The 17,219-nt window shown below is 35.3% G+C and overlaps 1 protein-coding gene and 1 long non-coding RNA gene across 6 annotated transcripts in view; one reads left to right on the top strand and one right to left on the bottom strand.

Annotated features, from left to right (window-relative positions):
• The window catches only part of LOC127551287 (inter-alpha-trypsin inhibitor-like), a 90,587-nt gene extending 81,635 nt beyond the window's left edge, over window positions 1–8,952 (top strand). For both annotated transcript variants that reach the window (XM_051980897.1, XM_051980898.1), the window contains exon 6: window positions 3,496–8,952. In XM_051980897.1, the coding sequence (XP_051836857.1) occupies window positions 3,496–3,553 (58 nt within the window). In that variant the 3' untranslated portion in view covers window positions 3,554–8,952. The remainder of the gene's footprint in view (window positions 1–3,495) is intronic.
• Window positions 1–17,219, bottom strand: part of LOC127551288 (uncharacterized) — a 73,546-nt gene that overhangs the window by 44,444 nt on the left and 11,883 nt on the right. The gene's annotated exons all lie outside the window — the stretch shown is intronic.

Below are 17,219 nucleotides of genomic sequence, written 5' to 3'. Positions count from 1 at the left end.
TTTTTTCTCTTTTCTGCTAAAAAAAATTAAAGTTAGCCTTAGCATTGAAATCATAATAATGTTCACAAATATCTATAAGAAAACCACTTTGCCTTTAATATTGGGTAATACAGAATTAGTCAAATATAAACATGCTTTTTAATTTTAAAATAGAACATTCTTTCTTGAAATGAAAGTATTCTCTAAATAAGCACCTTGAGAACAAGGATTACTTTCCTTTTCTTTATGTTCTCAGGGTTTAGTGCCTGACACACAGTAAGGAACTGTTTAATCAATGCTAGTTGACTGATTAGTGACTAATTAGGGAAAGGCTGGGTATAATAGACTAACCAAAGGCTGGGAAACTGACAGATTATGCCTGAACTATTCATTCTTACTCAGAGCCTAAGACCTCATGGGCTTTATAGCACATATGGACATTTTAGGGATTGGAGTACTCCCTCTCCCTGCTCCAAAATATAGAGATTACCATTCCCTTGCCCTGAAAATACTCTGCTGCATTGTAGTCCAGTGAGGCTTGGGGCTTCTAAAAAATAGTAAGACAGTTGTATTGAAAGCCTAAGGAGGTGATGGGAGTATGAAGAAGAAATAAGTTTCTTCCCTCCCATAATTCCTAGCATTTTGTGCCCTCAACACATATGGGGAGATTTGCATAACAAATAGTTTGGTCTGTACCCATTTCAGTTTTTATGGAACCTTCCAAATATAGTACCAGGCAGAGGATTATAGTGACTAAAAATAGCTTCATTAAAAAGCATAGACTTCAAACCTGGACCTTATTTCTCTAAAGATCGCCTAACAAACTCAGCCAGCCCATACTCAATGGGAAACTAAGAAATAAGAAAAAAAATTTAAAGAGGCTTTTTAAGTAGACAAAATAGATATAGCAGATTCTACTCATAGGAGAGTTTCTTGAGAAGTAAGCTTACTCACAACCTATTTATTCTTATTTTAAATGCAAGTCTAATGAGTCCCCAGAAGATAAGTAGCAGCTTTATTGTGGTGTCTTATACAAGGTAGATGCTCTGTAAAAATGAAACATTAAATTAGAAAGGCATTGGGGATAAGGAAAAGGATAGCTGAAAGTATGTCTACAAAAGACTAAATCTCCCTTTTTAAAAGGGCACAAGAACTCAGAAGGACATCTGGGACTACAATGTAGGTGCAAACAGTCCTATATAAGACAATAGTTTATGAGAACATCACGGTACATAATGGGTAGCCCAAAATGGCCCTGAATAATGAAGGCTAAGTTATAGTCAATGTGATCTATTTAAGAAGGCAAAGAGGTGTGTTTTATATTTAAAAAAACTTTTGCTACCACAATGAATACATTTTTTAAAAGATGTTGGCACTTGAAGATATAAACTGCCTCTCTAGAAAATTGATTGATATGGAATCTTTTCTTACCTGAAGATGTAGAGTGAAGAAGCTTCCAATCTTAAAGTACTACAAAAACGTGAATAACAACAGCATAATTTAGAGGGAAATTTGCTGGATGTAGTTTCAGGAAAAATCTGGGTTTGAAGTCCATCGCTTTGAAATTACCACAGACAAATCACTAAATAGTTTACAATCTGTTGCATTATCTATAAATGGGGACGATAATAATTGTAGCAATTAACTTAAGAGGTTATTGGGAATATCAATAAGATATAATATGTATAATGCTTTGCAAGCATTAATGCTCTATACAAATTATACAAAATAATAAATATGCAAGTATTTATTACTGTACATGTAATTAAAAGCTACACTTGATAGAATATGGGATTTGGAGAAAATATGGCCAGTAAATGGTGAAAACCCAGCAATATGAAGAAAAAAATAAAACCATGGAGATAGGACACACTTTCAAATTTAATCTCTCCTCTATCATCTTCATAAGTCTAGACAATTAATAAAACAATAAATTAAACCTAGATTTGTAGCATTTGCTGCTTTTTCCAAGTGTAAATGCTGACATTGAGAATTTAACAATGGGCTCTCCTCAGCCAATTAGAGCTGGTTCTATCACATCCTTGACCTAGATGCAGGAAGAACTGGATTCAAATTCAGCCTCAGACATTTGCTGCTATGTGAGCCTGGCCAATCACTTTACCCAATTTGTGCCTCCATTTTCTTATCTATATAACAGCATCTATTTACCAGGGCTATTGTAAGGACAAAAAGAGATATTTGTATTGTTTCCCAAACAGATATAATATCTTTTAATACATATATTATTATTATTGTAAGATCTGAAGTGTTGGTGAGTTTTGAACCCCAGAAAAAAGGATTCAGATAAATCCCCTGAAATAAAGGAATCAGAAATTACCTGCTCTAATTCCTATTTGTTGACTTTACTTTCTTCTAATCTGAAGTTAAATCCTAATTTTTTTCATATAATTTGTCCAGACATAAGGAATATCAAGTGCCCTCTTTAACATCAGCAAAGGAGATAGAAAACTGAGCTCAGGAAAGAACCTTGATGATAGTTCAGTCTAAGGTGGTTCATGGTGTCCCTAGATGACCTCCTTTGTTCTCAAAATAAATAGTGGTAAGAAACAAGGAGATTAGTATTAGGATTAGATAACTACTATCTATTATAGTCTGATGGGAATTCTCTAGGGGAAAAAAAAAGAACTCTGCTTTCCTAGAAACCTCATGGGGAATAAGAGAAGAGTCAATAAAATCCTTTGGTCATCAGTGACAAATTCAGCTGCCAAGCTATGTGAAAGGAAAAGCATAGGATTGGAATAAATTCCTCCCTGCTTACAGTTCAGATATCCTCATAAATTTAACCAAAACTCCATTAGAAATGAAAGAAAACAAATAATAGTGAATTGAACACAGCAGTTATGAGATTCAAACTCTGATGCTTTATTCATGCAAAAGTCCTCAGGAGATAACTTTTGGTTAAACTCAGCCTTGTTTTATTGCTCCATTTGCTTTTTTCTATAAAATGCTTATTTTGTTAGAGAGAGAGAGAGATAAAGACTAAAAAAAAAAGAGTAAGAGAGAGAAAGATAGACAGAGATTAGGGGGAGGGAGAGACAGAGACAAAGACTAAGACAGGGAATGATTTCCTTTCCAGAATTTTAATGATATTCATTCTTATGTGTGAAACAGGAGCATAGGCTCTAGAAAGAACCTTCCTGAGTTGAAATTCACCTCAAAAATTTGCTATTTGGGTAGTCCTGGGCAAATCACTTTATCCCATTGGGCATCAGTTTCCTTCTCTGTAAAATGAGGATGGTTAGACTAGATGATCTCTGAAATTTCCTTTGTAGTCTAGATCTATGATCCCTTCTATGAACTTTTGACTCCTCTTGAAGAAGAAGATTCAACATCTTATTTTCTGAGTTATTTATTGACTTATGGAACATTAATATAAGATGGTTCATATGATAGAGACTTGAGTATTTCTTTAAAAGTACCTCTTTCTAAAAATTATAATATTATGGGACTATTAATATCATTGGTAAATGGTTATATATTTGTTTTTCCCCCAAGGGAGAAGAGGCATGGAAAAGGAAAAGAAACTCAACAATTGAATGTTGAATTGACCTGAAACAACCAATTTTTATTCAGGCTAACATATGTGAATATACAGCTTTTTCTGATTTTTATAAATGAGTACCAGATTTTGCTACAGAAAATATTTTTGTATATTGTGTTTACTAAAATCCTTGCTGATCACTCAAAATAACTGGACACAGTTAATATACATTATATGTTGTTTTTAAAAACAATTTTTCCTATCTTTTCCTTTGAAATGAACATGGAGGTTCAGTTTTCATCAATCTTTTATATAGTTTAGAACTGCTGGAGTTGGAGTCAGATCTGGGTCAGAAGTCCCAGCCTTACCACTTCAAGTCAAAACATTTGCTAATGTTTTGTATCAAAACATTTATTTTAAAAAGCATTTATTAAATACCTACTTGTACATAGGTCACTAGGTGACCTAGGATGCATTAGGTGCTGAAGAAACAAAGCCAAAAATGAAAAAGATACAACATTATCCACCAGTAGTTCTCAAGCTTTCTTTTGTTCATAACACAGTATCAATTAATCAACAAACATTTATTAAGTACCTACCATGTGCCAGATACTATACTAAGTACTGAGGCAACAAAAATGCAAAAAACGGTCCTTATCCTCAAGAATCTTACAGTGTAATGAAGACGACAACGTGCAAATAAATATATAAAAAGCAAGGTATGTATAAAATAAATAGGAAATTATTAGCAGAGGGAAGGCATTAGAATTAAGAGGGCCTAGGGAAGAAGCCCAGGAAGGCTTCATGTAGAATATGGATTTCAACTAGGACTTAACGAAAGCCAGGAAAGTCTTCAGTTAATGCCCAGGAGGGAAAGCATCCCAGATACAGAAGATGGCCAGAGGAAATGCTTCAATCTGAGAGCTGGAGTATCAAAATCACATCACATGATGGGACAATTGGGAGGTTCTTCACATTTAACAATACCACGCAATTCAAAGTCCACTTAGCTAGTTATGGCACGAGATTTGGCCTTCACATCCACATCTTCTGATGACCACTAAGATACCAGATAAGTAGACATAAGGCATTTAAGGAGGGAAAGAAAACTGGCAACTATGAAGCTTGAGGGAAGATAAGCGTTCTGATAGGAACTGAAGGAGGACATGATAGGTTTGTGAGATGATACCTGAAAGTAGAAGACTTTGACCAAGGCAGCCAGTGGCACCATGGAGAGAACTCTGAGCCTCGAGTCAGGAAGACTTGAGTTCAAATGGGACCCCAAATATTTATTAGCTGTAGGACCCTAACAAGTTACTTAACCTGTCTGCCTCAGTTTCCTCAAATATAAAATGAGGGTAATATCCCCAGAATTGTTATGAAGATCAAATGAGGTAATATTTGTAAAACTCATTAGCACAGTATGTTGCACATAGTAGGAACTATAAAAATATTATGATAATGATGAAAGAATATTGTTTCTGAAAATTTTTCATTTGAGATTTAAGAAATAATAAAAAAGATTTAAGAAATAAAAATTTCATTTAAGATAAAAATAGACATAGATAACAAATATTTAAAAAGACAGGCCTTGAGTTAATTGCCAAATAAACAGTATAGATACTAAGTGTTATAGAAGTTCTTAGGAAAGATAGATTATATCAGGCTTCAGGGCATAAAACCTTTGACTTTCAGAAAGGCTATTCACAAAATGTGGAATTTGAGCTGGGTTTTCAAAAGGATTCCAGTGTAGCAGGCAGGAATTATACTTCATAGATCATATATATGAGAATAGGACAGGAGAGAGTATCCTCTAGGATAGGAATTACCAAACCAACTTCTAAGGACATGTGTGACTCAGTGCTAAAGGGTTTATTATTTGCCATAATAAATCAATCCCTTTATTGGCCACTGAAAAGGAAAAGCAATTGATTCAAACTTTAAAAAGGCCTATCTCCTATCTATTCTCTGTCCTCCCATCTCTTCCTATTAGCAAGTTAGAACTCTTTAAAGCCTCTTCCTGGTGGCAGAAATGGCCAATTGCAGTAATAGAACAAATCTCCTTTTGTGCTAGGTTAGGGGTATTTGAGAATGGAATCCAGAGCCCTCACTGCTTCTGCTTTGAGTTTCTTTCCTGAGCATAGGTGTCTAACTTGTGAGCCTAAAAAATGGAAGACCATTTGGTCTTCCAAGAAACCTTTTAAGTTTAAGAGGCTGAAAGCTGCTGGGTCTTTAGTGGGTGATAGCTCAAAAAGAGCCCCAGCCCCTACAGGAATGCTTCAGAAAAAGCTAATACCCTACAGGAGCATATACCTCCTGATTATTTACATCTTTTCTCCCTCCCTTATAATGTATGATTCTTGAAGGCCTTTCTTTATATCCCCAGAGCTTAGCATTAAAGAGTTAATAAATGTATGAGTGTCTCTTAGGACCTATGTAATAGGGATGCTCTAGTCTCATTCTCTCGAGGTCAGGCTGCATCATCTACCAATCCAGATTCTAGAGGACACAGAGGGCTTGCTGTATCTCTTTTCTATATAGTGGCTCAAATTCTCACAGGCTCTTCTCTTCATTTTTTGTGGTTACTAACCACTTCCATTTCATTATTTAATATGATTGGCTTTTACAAAGTAACATTTATTTTAAGATACAGCAAAAACAAATTATAAACATTTTCACTAACACTCAGGGTACACAATTCTCTCTCTAACACCACAGTCTCTAAGAAAATAACCCTAACAAAATTAAGCTCAGTTTCTATACAGCATCGATCCTACTAAGTTCATGTCTAGATATAGTCAGTATGACTGCAAGATGAATCTGTAGTTTGGCTATTCCTGAGCTAGAGTCTCAAAGGACATTCCCAAGGGTTGCTTCTTACTCCTTGGGGAACTGATGCTGTGTTGACTACAAAATTTAAGTCTGGAAAGATATATTCACAAAGTTGTGGACTCAGCTCTTTTTACTGCTGGCCAAGGTCAATCAAGGGCACTGAGGCAAAGATGACATAGCTAAAACTAAGAAGCCTTTTGGCTTTACAACCAACCATAGAATTTCCTCTTGATTCTAGAAGCATTTACAGGATGCCTATAAATTTCTAGGCTTTCCAAGGTATTTCTTGTATATGTCATTAAAATTCTCAAGGGGCAATAAAGAGATACATGGAACTTGAGAGTGGGGAGCAGCGTACTACCTATGAGAATTTGTGTCATTACAAAATGTCATTATCATTAGAAAGAAGAGAATATGACTGGAAAAGAAGATGAACTGAGTATTGTGCTATCATAATAATCAACCTTGACCCCAGATTTGAGAAAACACCTCTCCCTCCTTTTGTTGGAGATATTGGACTATGTATATGAAATGTTATACCCATTGTTGAGTGTAATCATTGTATAGGCTGCTTTTGCTTTTTATTTTTTGTGATATATGTATTTTTTAAGTCAATATTTTTAATTCCTTGGGAAAGGTCATAGGGTAGAAGGAACATAATCTGATAACCTAGGTTTGACAGGCTATCTGGTGCAGTGATTGCCACACTGAATAAGGAGTTTAGAACACCTACAGTCAAATCCTTTCTGTGATATTTCCTAGCTTTGTGACCCTATGAAAGTCATGAAATTTCTTGAGGCCCCAGTTTCTTCTTCTTGCCAAAATCATTCAAGGACATTGAGGCAAAGATGACATGGCTTTATCTTCAATACTTAAAGATTTAGCAGACCTTAAATAAATACGATTCTATAGCAGCTCTCTTGCTTTAAAGGCCTACTCTCTATCTGTCACACCCTCATTTAGCTCCCCGTTTTGATAATCTATCCTTTGAGAATCTGTCATAATTTCACAGGTCTTCATTCTCCTTTGTTCATTGGTGGAGATCTTTCTTTCCCTGACTCACTCTGTTTTTTAACACAATTGGTCCTACTTCTCAATTCCTAAGTCAAGCAAATTTTTCCTGAAAAATTCCTCCTTGGAGATCTATCCCTGGCTATCTGCTGGAATGTACTACACAATGCATGAGAGCCAGTGTGGTACCATAGAAAAAGTACATTTGGAGCCAGAGGACCCAGGCTTAAATTTGAGTTCTGATACTTATTTATGTGTGATTTTGGATAAGTTATCTTTGTTCTCTGACCTCAGAGTTTGGGTTAGACTACATGATATTTAAAGTACCATCTTGTCCCAGCTAATATGAAAGATCCTATACCATTATAACTGATAGGGCTTTTTCCTTCTAGGTCTGGCCTTCCAAGAGTTCCACTCTTCTGCATTTAAAGAGATAATTGTTCTTTGCACAAAGTAATGATGGTTGCTTTATTTTAATAAAGCAGATTGATTAAGCCAAAATCCTCACATCCCAGATGTTAGCTATACTAGATATGCTTCTTCTAGGCACTAGCACATGAAATGTGAAACTATATTCTAAGAATCAGAAACAGTCTCATTAGCTCACTTAAGCCTGGTCTAGATTGAATTTATGGTTCAGCGAAGTGGCAGAGTGGATAGAATGACAGCCTAGAGTCAGAAAAGCTTATCTTCCTTAGTTTAAAATTTGATATCAGATACTTATTAGCTGTGTGAACTTAGGCAAGTCACTTAACTCTGCCCAAGTTTCTTTATCTTTAAAATAAATTAAAGGAAAGATGGACACTCATGAATATAATCTCTGCTATTATTACACATGCTTTCTTGAACTGGAAATTTATTGTTATGGATTTTTGAATCCTCCCTGATGTTTTGCTGGATACATGACAATATTTTGATTTGTTTTTATTTTCTTGTTCTGCCTTTCTTTTTCTATTCTGTTTTTTTCTTATTTTGTATTCAGTTCAATTTTTAAAAAAAAAGTTTATAAAAATAATTTGGGGAAAAAACCAAAATAAAATAACCTAGAGAAAATGGCAAAATACTCCAGCATCTCTGTCAGGAAAACCCTAAATGAGTTCACAAAGAGTCAGGCATGATTGAATTAACCGAATGACAACAAAGATAGAATTTATAGATTTAGTCGGGACTAGTTTTTTTTTTTTTTTTTAACTGAAATTTCTATCAAACTTTCTATGAGACATAAGGAAGGCAATGTGGTATAATGGCAAGAAAATTGGACTGTGAATAAGGAGGCTTGGAGTCTAGTCTTTGCTTGACTTTATGACTCTGGGCAAATCAATTCACTTCTCTGGAGATATCAGAATTCTCAGAAGGTTCTTTCTTTTAATTTAATCAAGCAACAAGCTAAGTGTTGAGAAAAGTCTATGAAAGCCTATCTTTTGTCTAATCTTCAAATTCTGTTAACTACTTATCTGAATCACTAATTATTGGCAACTACCTAGGGGGAAGGTGGGCCCTTAGTTAATCAGAATGCAACTTGTTAGGAAAGACAGGTTTACACTATCCAAATTCACACAAAATTAATTTGAATAATAAGTTCAATTTGATAACCTATAATAAAAACCATACTTGTCGAGCAAACTAAATTTGTGGGCCTCTTCTTTTCCTAATAAGAAGTCATGTTATGTTGGAAATACTTAGCTTCACAAAACATTTTGTATGTATAAGTAATACGCTCGTTATTATTCATTTATTCAAAAAACATTAATGATTGATCTATGTGTAAGAAAGACAATTCTGGCAGTAGCATGAGCAGTGTCTTTCTTCTGAGAAGAATGTTTACATTCTTTATGTCTCATTTGTACATAGTTATTTTCATGTTGTCTCCCCTTTAGAATGTCAGTCCTTTGAGGTAGAAGATATGCTTTTGCCTTTCTTTGAATCTCGAACGCTTAACACACTACCTGACATAGAGTAGTAGATAAATAAATGCTCTCTCACTGAGGGATAGTAGGATAAAGAATATATTAAGAGAGTAGAGGATTATTATGTAATGTTGTGCCTTATAACAAAATTGGTTCTGTATCTCTTTATAAGACTGTTAATTCCTTGAGGACAGAAACTATGTGACCTTTATACTGCTTTCACCTTATCACACTTGTTAATTAAATGTTCATTGTACTGAACTGAATTATATAGAATTATGACCAAGGGAGTTGGTAGTAGGGAAAGGTCTATATAAGCCAAATTCTTTCCCATCCTCTAATATTAGTACTCACTGTTTACATATGATTTCCAAATTCCATACTGCATGCTCCCATTTCCATTGTACTAATGACACTAACAGTGGCTTGAGGAATAAATTTGGAATCACAGAACTGTATCATAGTCTGATGCGGTCATTTTCTATATTTTTGGGTAAATTTTTTAGGTGGTGTGCCTCTGTTTCTATATCTGTAACATGAAAGGTTTGTACTAGATGGCCTCTAAGGGCATTCTTAAATCCATATTCTAAGAAACTTCATACCTTGGCCTAGGGTTGTCACTGAAATTGTACCCAATATGCCCAACTTACTTCCTATAACTTCTAAATCTATGTCTATACTATCTGCTCATAAATGATGCTTGGCTGAGCACTAAATGAATTTAAATCATCAAATAAATAGTCATACAATCAAGATCTCATTGAATGTCAGAACTGGATCTTTGAGATACAGTTCAAGCTTTATTTTACAAAAATGGTAACTGAGATCCAGAAAGTATGATTTGCCTAAGGTCACATATTGAATGAATTCCAGGACTAAAACCCACATTTCCGAGAAGAAAAGTAGACTCATATTTTAGAAAGATTTTTTTTAAAGGTCAAAAGAAGAGGGTTTGTTTTTGGTTTTGGAATGCAGAGTTAACTAAAACTTTGTAACTCCTTATCAATCAACTTCTCCATAAGTCATAGTTAAAGCTCTTTATAAATATGAGTTATTATAATGATTATAAACCCACTTAATCCATATTTTACTATACATACAATAATATGAATTAAGAGCTAAAAAAAGTGCTTGCCTAAATAAAGAAGATTCATTTATAATTAACATGCTACTTGCTAATCTAGGAACAGATGCTGTTAAGGTTCCAGAAAAGAGTTGATTCTCTTAAATTGGCTAAATACTCTTTCTGCAATTTTGTTTACACTATCAGTTTCCTTACCACATTTTTTTTCAAAGTTGTTGAAAAATTAAATTTCTGTCTAGCCCATTTCCAAATTCTATGGAATTCTGAATTTGTGGTATACAAATCAATGAGTTTTCACCATGGAATAAATCAGTTGGTTCAGGCAGCTAGTTCTGCCCTCTAATGGTCAGCAACAGTAACCACTTGTAAATTGAAGAAGGTAGTAAACAAGATCAGGAACGAAATACGAAAGCTGGGAAAGATCTTCAAAGCCATCTGCCCAAAGGTCTTATTTCATTTGCTCCATGTGAGAGAGCAGGATAAAGACTAGAAGTCAGGTTTCCTGACTGCTAGTGTAGTGCTCATTCTTCTGAATTCCCAACACTGTGAATACTATAGAAAAGATCAGGTTGAACAGATTGGGAAACTGAGATCAACATAGAAATGGGAAAATACTTTTAGAAAATACAGGTTTCCTTTGTAGAGATTTTCTTATAAGCAAATTGTAAAACATTCTCCATTTTAAATTTTAAAGTAAGCTATTTGGCTCTAAAGGCAGATGGAGGTTTTGATGTTTTTTTAAAAGTCTTTTCCTGCTATTGTTCTTTAGCTGACAATGGTATTAAATTGCATTTTTCCCTTCTTCTTACAGTTTCAACTAATCTCATTAAAATTTTCTTGATGACTTAATTACAACACATGTTTGCAATTATCCCTCTGATCCATAAATACATTGATTATTAATGTTGATGACTTTAAAAATTATAATCACAACATGCTAATTTCCCTTCTGCTTTTCCCTTAAAAGGTGTGGTGGGCTGTGCCAAGTGAATGCAAGAGCCTTGAGAGTTTAGGTTCTAAATTGGAGAAATGAGACACTAATATAGGGGTTCTTAACCATTTTTGTATCATGAACCCCTTTGTCAATCTGGTGAAACCTATGGACCCCTTCTCAGAATAATATTTTCAAATGCTTAAAAAATAAGATACACAATAAAATAAAAGAACCTAATTATATTGAAGAACAGTAATCAAGGTATCTTTTTAAAAAACAGTTTATGGACCCCTGGTCCACTAATGGCTCGTTTAACAATTAATTAACAAAAAGAGGTTTACTTAGCCTATTCAATGAGGATACAGTACTCAGCCCAATTAGATGCTTCCTCCTAGTCTCCACATGGAAATGTATACGGTCAGCAAAGCAGGGTGTGGTGATTCCTGAGTCCTTGGGATATCTGCCAAGTCAAAAGGGCTCCAACTCCATGTGAGCCAACCCTTTTGATGCCTTAGGTGAACAGGAAGCAACATCTTTACTGTTAGAGGATACCGGGAGGCTAAGTCAATAGCTAGACAGGTGGTTTGAGCCTGGGTCAATCAGATCCTGGAGAGACAGCTTTCTTCAGTTACGGGGAAAGAATCAGCCTACATCTGTGGGAATGGGCTTACCTATTACACAGAATAAACCTGGATGTTTCTTAAAATTTGTAGGTTCATAGGATATAGAGGAAAAAATCCTTAGAAATCTTCTGGTCCAACTTTTAAATTGTATAGGTGAAGAAACCGATTCAGGAAAGGAAGTTAATTCACTTGTTCATGTCATGGTTTGAATAGCAGATTGGGGCGTCAACCCTAGCTTCTCCTGACACTCGAACCTGAGCTTGTTCAATTATATCATGGTGCCTCTATAAGTAGAAAAGAGTTTTACCTCTTTATTTATGCCATGCTTTCTTTTGACCAGGCAAGGCCAGTGCTTAGGTAGCCTCTCCTAAGGTAGGACTAGATAATTTACTTACAGTGTATTATCTGTTAAAATCACCAGGTGGCCTTCCAATTTGAGCTACTCCCACTATGTATGCAGAGGCAGTTCCAAGGTCGTCTTGGGCAATTTGCTCACAATCATCTGAACACTCTTAGAAAGCAATCCTGTAGCTGCTTTCTTGTGTTTTTGCCCGGGATTTTTACCTAAAGGTGTGATTTAATGTCATTATGATTCATAACTAGTTAGATCCAACTCCCTCTTTGTGCAGGTTTTTAATCTCTTTCTCAGCCTTGCAAAAGAATTGTTTATTTACATGGGTTCTGGCCTTTTATTACAGGAGAAAAGAAATGAACAGTGTCAGTTTTAAAACTCCAGAGTGGAAGATTGGTCTGAAATCTCAACTTCATCCATCCATCTTGAGTGTTTTCCAGACATACCCAAAACCTGTATTAGAAGGAGATTTCTACTCTTATTCCTAACAGAGTGAATTCTGTCTTCTTTGCTTATCACAATAGTCTTCTACTGTAGAAGATGATAACTATCACTTGATACATTTATGGGCTCTACAATAACATTTAGTTGATTGCTAGATGAGTCTCTTACTTGATACCTCACAGACTGATCATTGCAAGGCCAGTGGCCAGATGCTGTTTCAACACCTCCTCCAGAGTTTTTTCCAGCCAGTTTTTGGCATATTCTGGTATCTGCTCCAAAAGACACAATGGCTCACTTGGCATATGTGCCCCTAATGGGTGTAGGGATGTACTAGGGTATAGCTCTAAATAGAGATTGCTAAATATTCAACATGGGAATGTATACCTCAAAAATTGACAATCTCAGAAAATTACTTTGATTTATCATTTGATTATTTGTTTTGTTGGTTGTCTAGGCTTAAGAAAGTGTTATCAATGCAGACTACATGTATATTTTTTTCTGGACAGAAACATTTCCTAGCATACTCCTGCATTTCTGTATAAATTTGAGCTCAGCAAGGGTATAGTAGGAGACTCAGAGAATGAAATCATCATTAGACTTCAGATCTGGTGACTGCGGGGTAACTAACAACCATAATAATTGACATTTATATAGTGATTTAAGATTTGCAAAGGGCTTTATATCCTTTATCTAACTTATAACACTCCTGAACCTGAGACAAAATGCTTTTATGTTAACCACCCTAGGCAATTCACCTATGCATTTCCCAATTTTGTCTAGTTACTAAGGATGACAGGAAATGCAGAAGGGGAATTACCCTTCTCCAAAATGAAGACTGCATTTTAAATATAGTAGAATCTGGAAAGTTCTGGAAATTCTTCTTAGTTCAGTATTATTTGGGGAATGGAGTTTTTTTGTTAATCTGAATGTCATCATATGTGAATTATTGACTTTCTTTAAATTAGAGGGCAGCAATATATCTTTTTATGAAGTTGGAGTTAGGAAATATAAAATAAGGGTGTGAGAATCTTGAGACAGTAAAGACAAAAAAAGGAAGAGAAGAAAGGAGTTGAGTTAGACTAATGGGGTTGAGAAGCCAATCTGGGCCCAGCCAAGCAAAGAAAGTCTTTTCAGGATTTTTGCCCTTTTGCCTCCTTCCCTCACCCCCACTGCTGCCAACCTAATAAATCCCAACATATTTTACTCATAAAAGTATCCATCATCATTTTAGAAGCCTCTTTGCCCTAGCCAGTAGTCCTTGAGGGTGCCTCAAATTTCAAAATTAGAAACAGAACCCTTAAAAGAAAATTCAAGTTGGAAACAATAACAGGAATAAACGTTTTCCATACTAAAAGTGAGTTTTACTACACCAGTCCCTCAACAAACAAGTATGTATGACTTGATATCAGGGTCTTTCTTGTTCTGATAAGGCAGAACCAGATTTGTGGAAAGTTCAACCACCTGAAAGGAGAAAAGGTTACAGAACAGGGAAACTGGGATAAGTTAGAGAAACTTTCTGAATTTCACAATCTTGCCTAAGGCTGGCCCTAATTGCCTAAAGTCCTGCCCAAACAAAGACCAGCTGTGCACAGAGGTATTTTTGTCATGTATGGCCATGTAGGCCTTCTGGTCCATTAGTACATCTAGTAGGAACACTGCTACTGAAACCTGACTCAGGAGGTCCCCATTTCCTTAAAAAGGAGTTTTGTTCCCAGAGGATTTATTAATGGAAGTTCTAGCTACCAGAAAAAAAAAATAATAACTTAAACATGAGAAAGAGTGACTGGGATTGAAAGGCAGACTCTTTGTATAGTTTGGAAGAGTCATTATATTGAGCTTAAACGTGTTAAGATAATAAACATTAATGGGGGAAGAGAAGGTCAAAGAGGTTCAGATCTAGGATTTCTTTAATGTAGTATGCTCTCTTCACATATGCCAATCAGCAACTCATCCCAAAACTTAGATACACAAGGCACAAAGAGATGAAGTGATTTGTCTATGGTCACTCAGTTAAGATAAGACAGGGGCAGACTTGAGCCCAAGTCTTCTAAAAAGATCTTTGATTTAGAGTTGGAAAAGATGGCAGAGACTATCCAGTACAAACTTTTTTTTTAATATTTATTTTTGCACTTACATATAAAGACAATTTTTAATATTCAATTTAAAAATTTTTGAGTTCCAAATTCTCTTTCTCCTCTTCCTCCCTGAGATGGTAAGCAATTTGATAAAGGTTATCTATGTGACATCACACAAAGCATTTCCATATTAGTTATGTTGCAGAAGAAATCCCAGGAAAAATAAAGTTTTTAAAAGTAGGCTTTGAACTGCATTCAGACTCCACCAGTTCTTTCTCTGGAGGAGGACAGCATTTTTTTTTTTTCAATCATAGGTCCTTCAGAACTGTCTTGGATCACTGTATTGTCAAAGACAGCCAAGTCATTCATAGTTGACAATCATACAATGTTGCTATTACTGGGTACAATGTTCTCCTGATTCTGCTCACTTCACTTTGTATCAGTTCATATAAGTTTGCCCATTCTGTGCATTATTTGACAAAAATTGCTGGGAAAATTGGAAATCAGTATGGCAGAAACTAGGCATTGACCCACACTTAACACCGTACACCAAGATAAGGTCAAAATGGGTTCATGACCTAGGCATAAAGAATGAGATTATAAATAAATTGGAAGAGCATAGGATAGTTTACCTGTCAGACCTGTGGAAGAGGGAGGAATTTATGACCAAAGAAGAACTAGAGATCACTATTGACCACAACATAGAAAATTTTGATTATATCAAATTGAAAAGTTTTTGTACAAACAAAACAAATGCAAACAAGATTAGAAGGGAAACAATAAACTGGGAAAACATTTTTACAATCAAAGGTTTTGATAAAGGCCTCATTTCCAAAATATATAGAGAACTGACCCTAATCTATAAGAAATCAAACCATTCTCCAATTGATAAATGGTCAAAGGATATGAACAGACAATTCTCAGACGAAGAAATTGAAACTATTTATAGACATATGAAAATATGCTCCAAATCATTATTAATCAGAGAAATGCAAATTAAGACAACTCTGATATACCATTACACACCTGTCAGATTGGCTAGAATGACAGGGAAAGATAATGGAGAATGTTGGAGGGGATGTGGGAAAACAGGGACACTGATACATTGTTGGTGGAATTGTGAACACATCCAGCCATTTTGGAGAGCAATTTGGAACTATGCTCACAAAGTTATCAAGCTGTGCATACCCTTTGATCCAGCAGTGTTTCTACTGGGCTTATACCCCAAAGAGATACTAAAGAAAGGAAAGGGACCTGTATGTGCCAAAATGTTTGTGGCAGCCCTGTTTGTAGTGGCTAGAAGCTGGAAAATGAAAGGATGTCCATCAATTGGAGAATGGTTGAGTAAATTGTGGTATATGAGCGTTATGGAATATTATTGTTCTGTAAGGAATGACCAGCGGGATGAATACAGAGAGGATTGGCGAGACTTACATGAACTGATGCTGAGTGAAATGAGCAGAACCAGGAGATCATTACATACCTCAACAATGATACTGTTTGAGGATGTATTCTGATGGAAGTGGACCTCTTTGATAAAGAGAGCCTTAATTGATCAAAGATGGACAGAAGCAGCTACACCCAGAGAAAGAACACTGGAAATGAATATAAACTGCTTGCATTTATGTTTTTCCTCCCCGGTTATTTATACCTTCTGAATTCAATTCTCCCTGTGCAACAAGAAAACTGTTTGGTTCTGCACACATATATTGTATCTAGGATATACTGCAACCCATTGAACATGTAAAGGACTCTTGCCATCTGGGGGGAAGGGGTGGAGGGAGGGAGGGGAAAAATCGGAACAGAAATGAATGCAAGGGATAATGCTGTAAAAAATTACCCTGGCATGCGTTCTATCAATAAAAAATTATTTAAAAAAAAAAGTTTGCCCATTCTGTTCATCATTTCTTTCAGCGCTACATCACAATCATATACTATAACTTGTTTAACCATTCTTCATTGAAGAGTATCCCCTAAAATTACATTTTTTGCCACCACAAAAAGAGCTGTTACAGATATTTTGTACACATATATCCCTTTTCTCTCTCTTTTTTAAAGTTTCTTTGGGATACAGACCTACTAGTGGTATTGATGGGTCACTGAGTATGCACAGTTTTATTATCCTTTGGGCACAGCTACAAATTGCTCTCCAGAATGTTTGGATTAATTCATAACTTCACCAGAGGTGTATTAGTATACCATTTTTCTCACATCCAACAAACATTTCTATTATTTTCCTGAGTTACCTCAGTTTTAATTCACATTTTTCTAATCAATAGTGATTTAGAGCATTTTTTCAAATGATAGCTTTGATTTCTGCTTCTGAAAAGTGCTGGCTCATATCCTTTTGACTATTTATCATTTGGGGAATGAATTGTATTCTTATAAATTTGTCTCAGTTCTCTTAGTTTAGCCCTCTTACACACAAGGAAACTGAGACCTCGTTAAGTTAAATGCTACACATAAAGAAACTGAG

This window comes from Antechinus flavipes, chromosome 2 (genome assembly GCF_016432865.1).
Source record: "Antechinus flavipes isolate AdamAnt ecotype Samford, QLD, Australia chromosome 2, AdamAnt_v2, whole genome shotgun sequence".
Classification (NCBI taxonomy): Eukaryota; Metazoa; Chordata; class Mammalia; order Dasyuromorphia; family Dasyuridae; genus Antechinus; species Antechinus flavipes.
The sequence above is the reverse complement of the archived record's forward strand: the minus strand, read 5'-3'. Positions and strand labels throughout refer to the sequence as shown.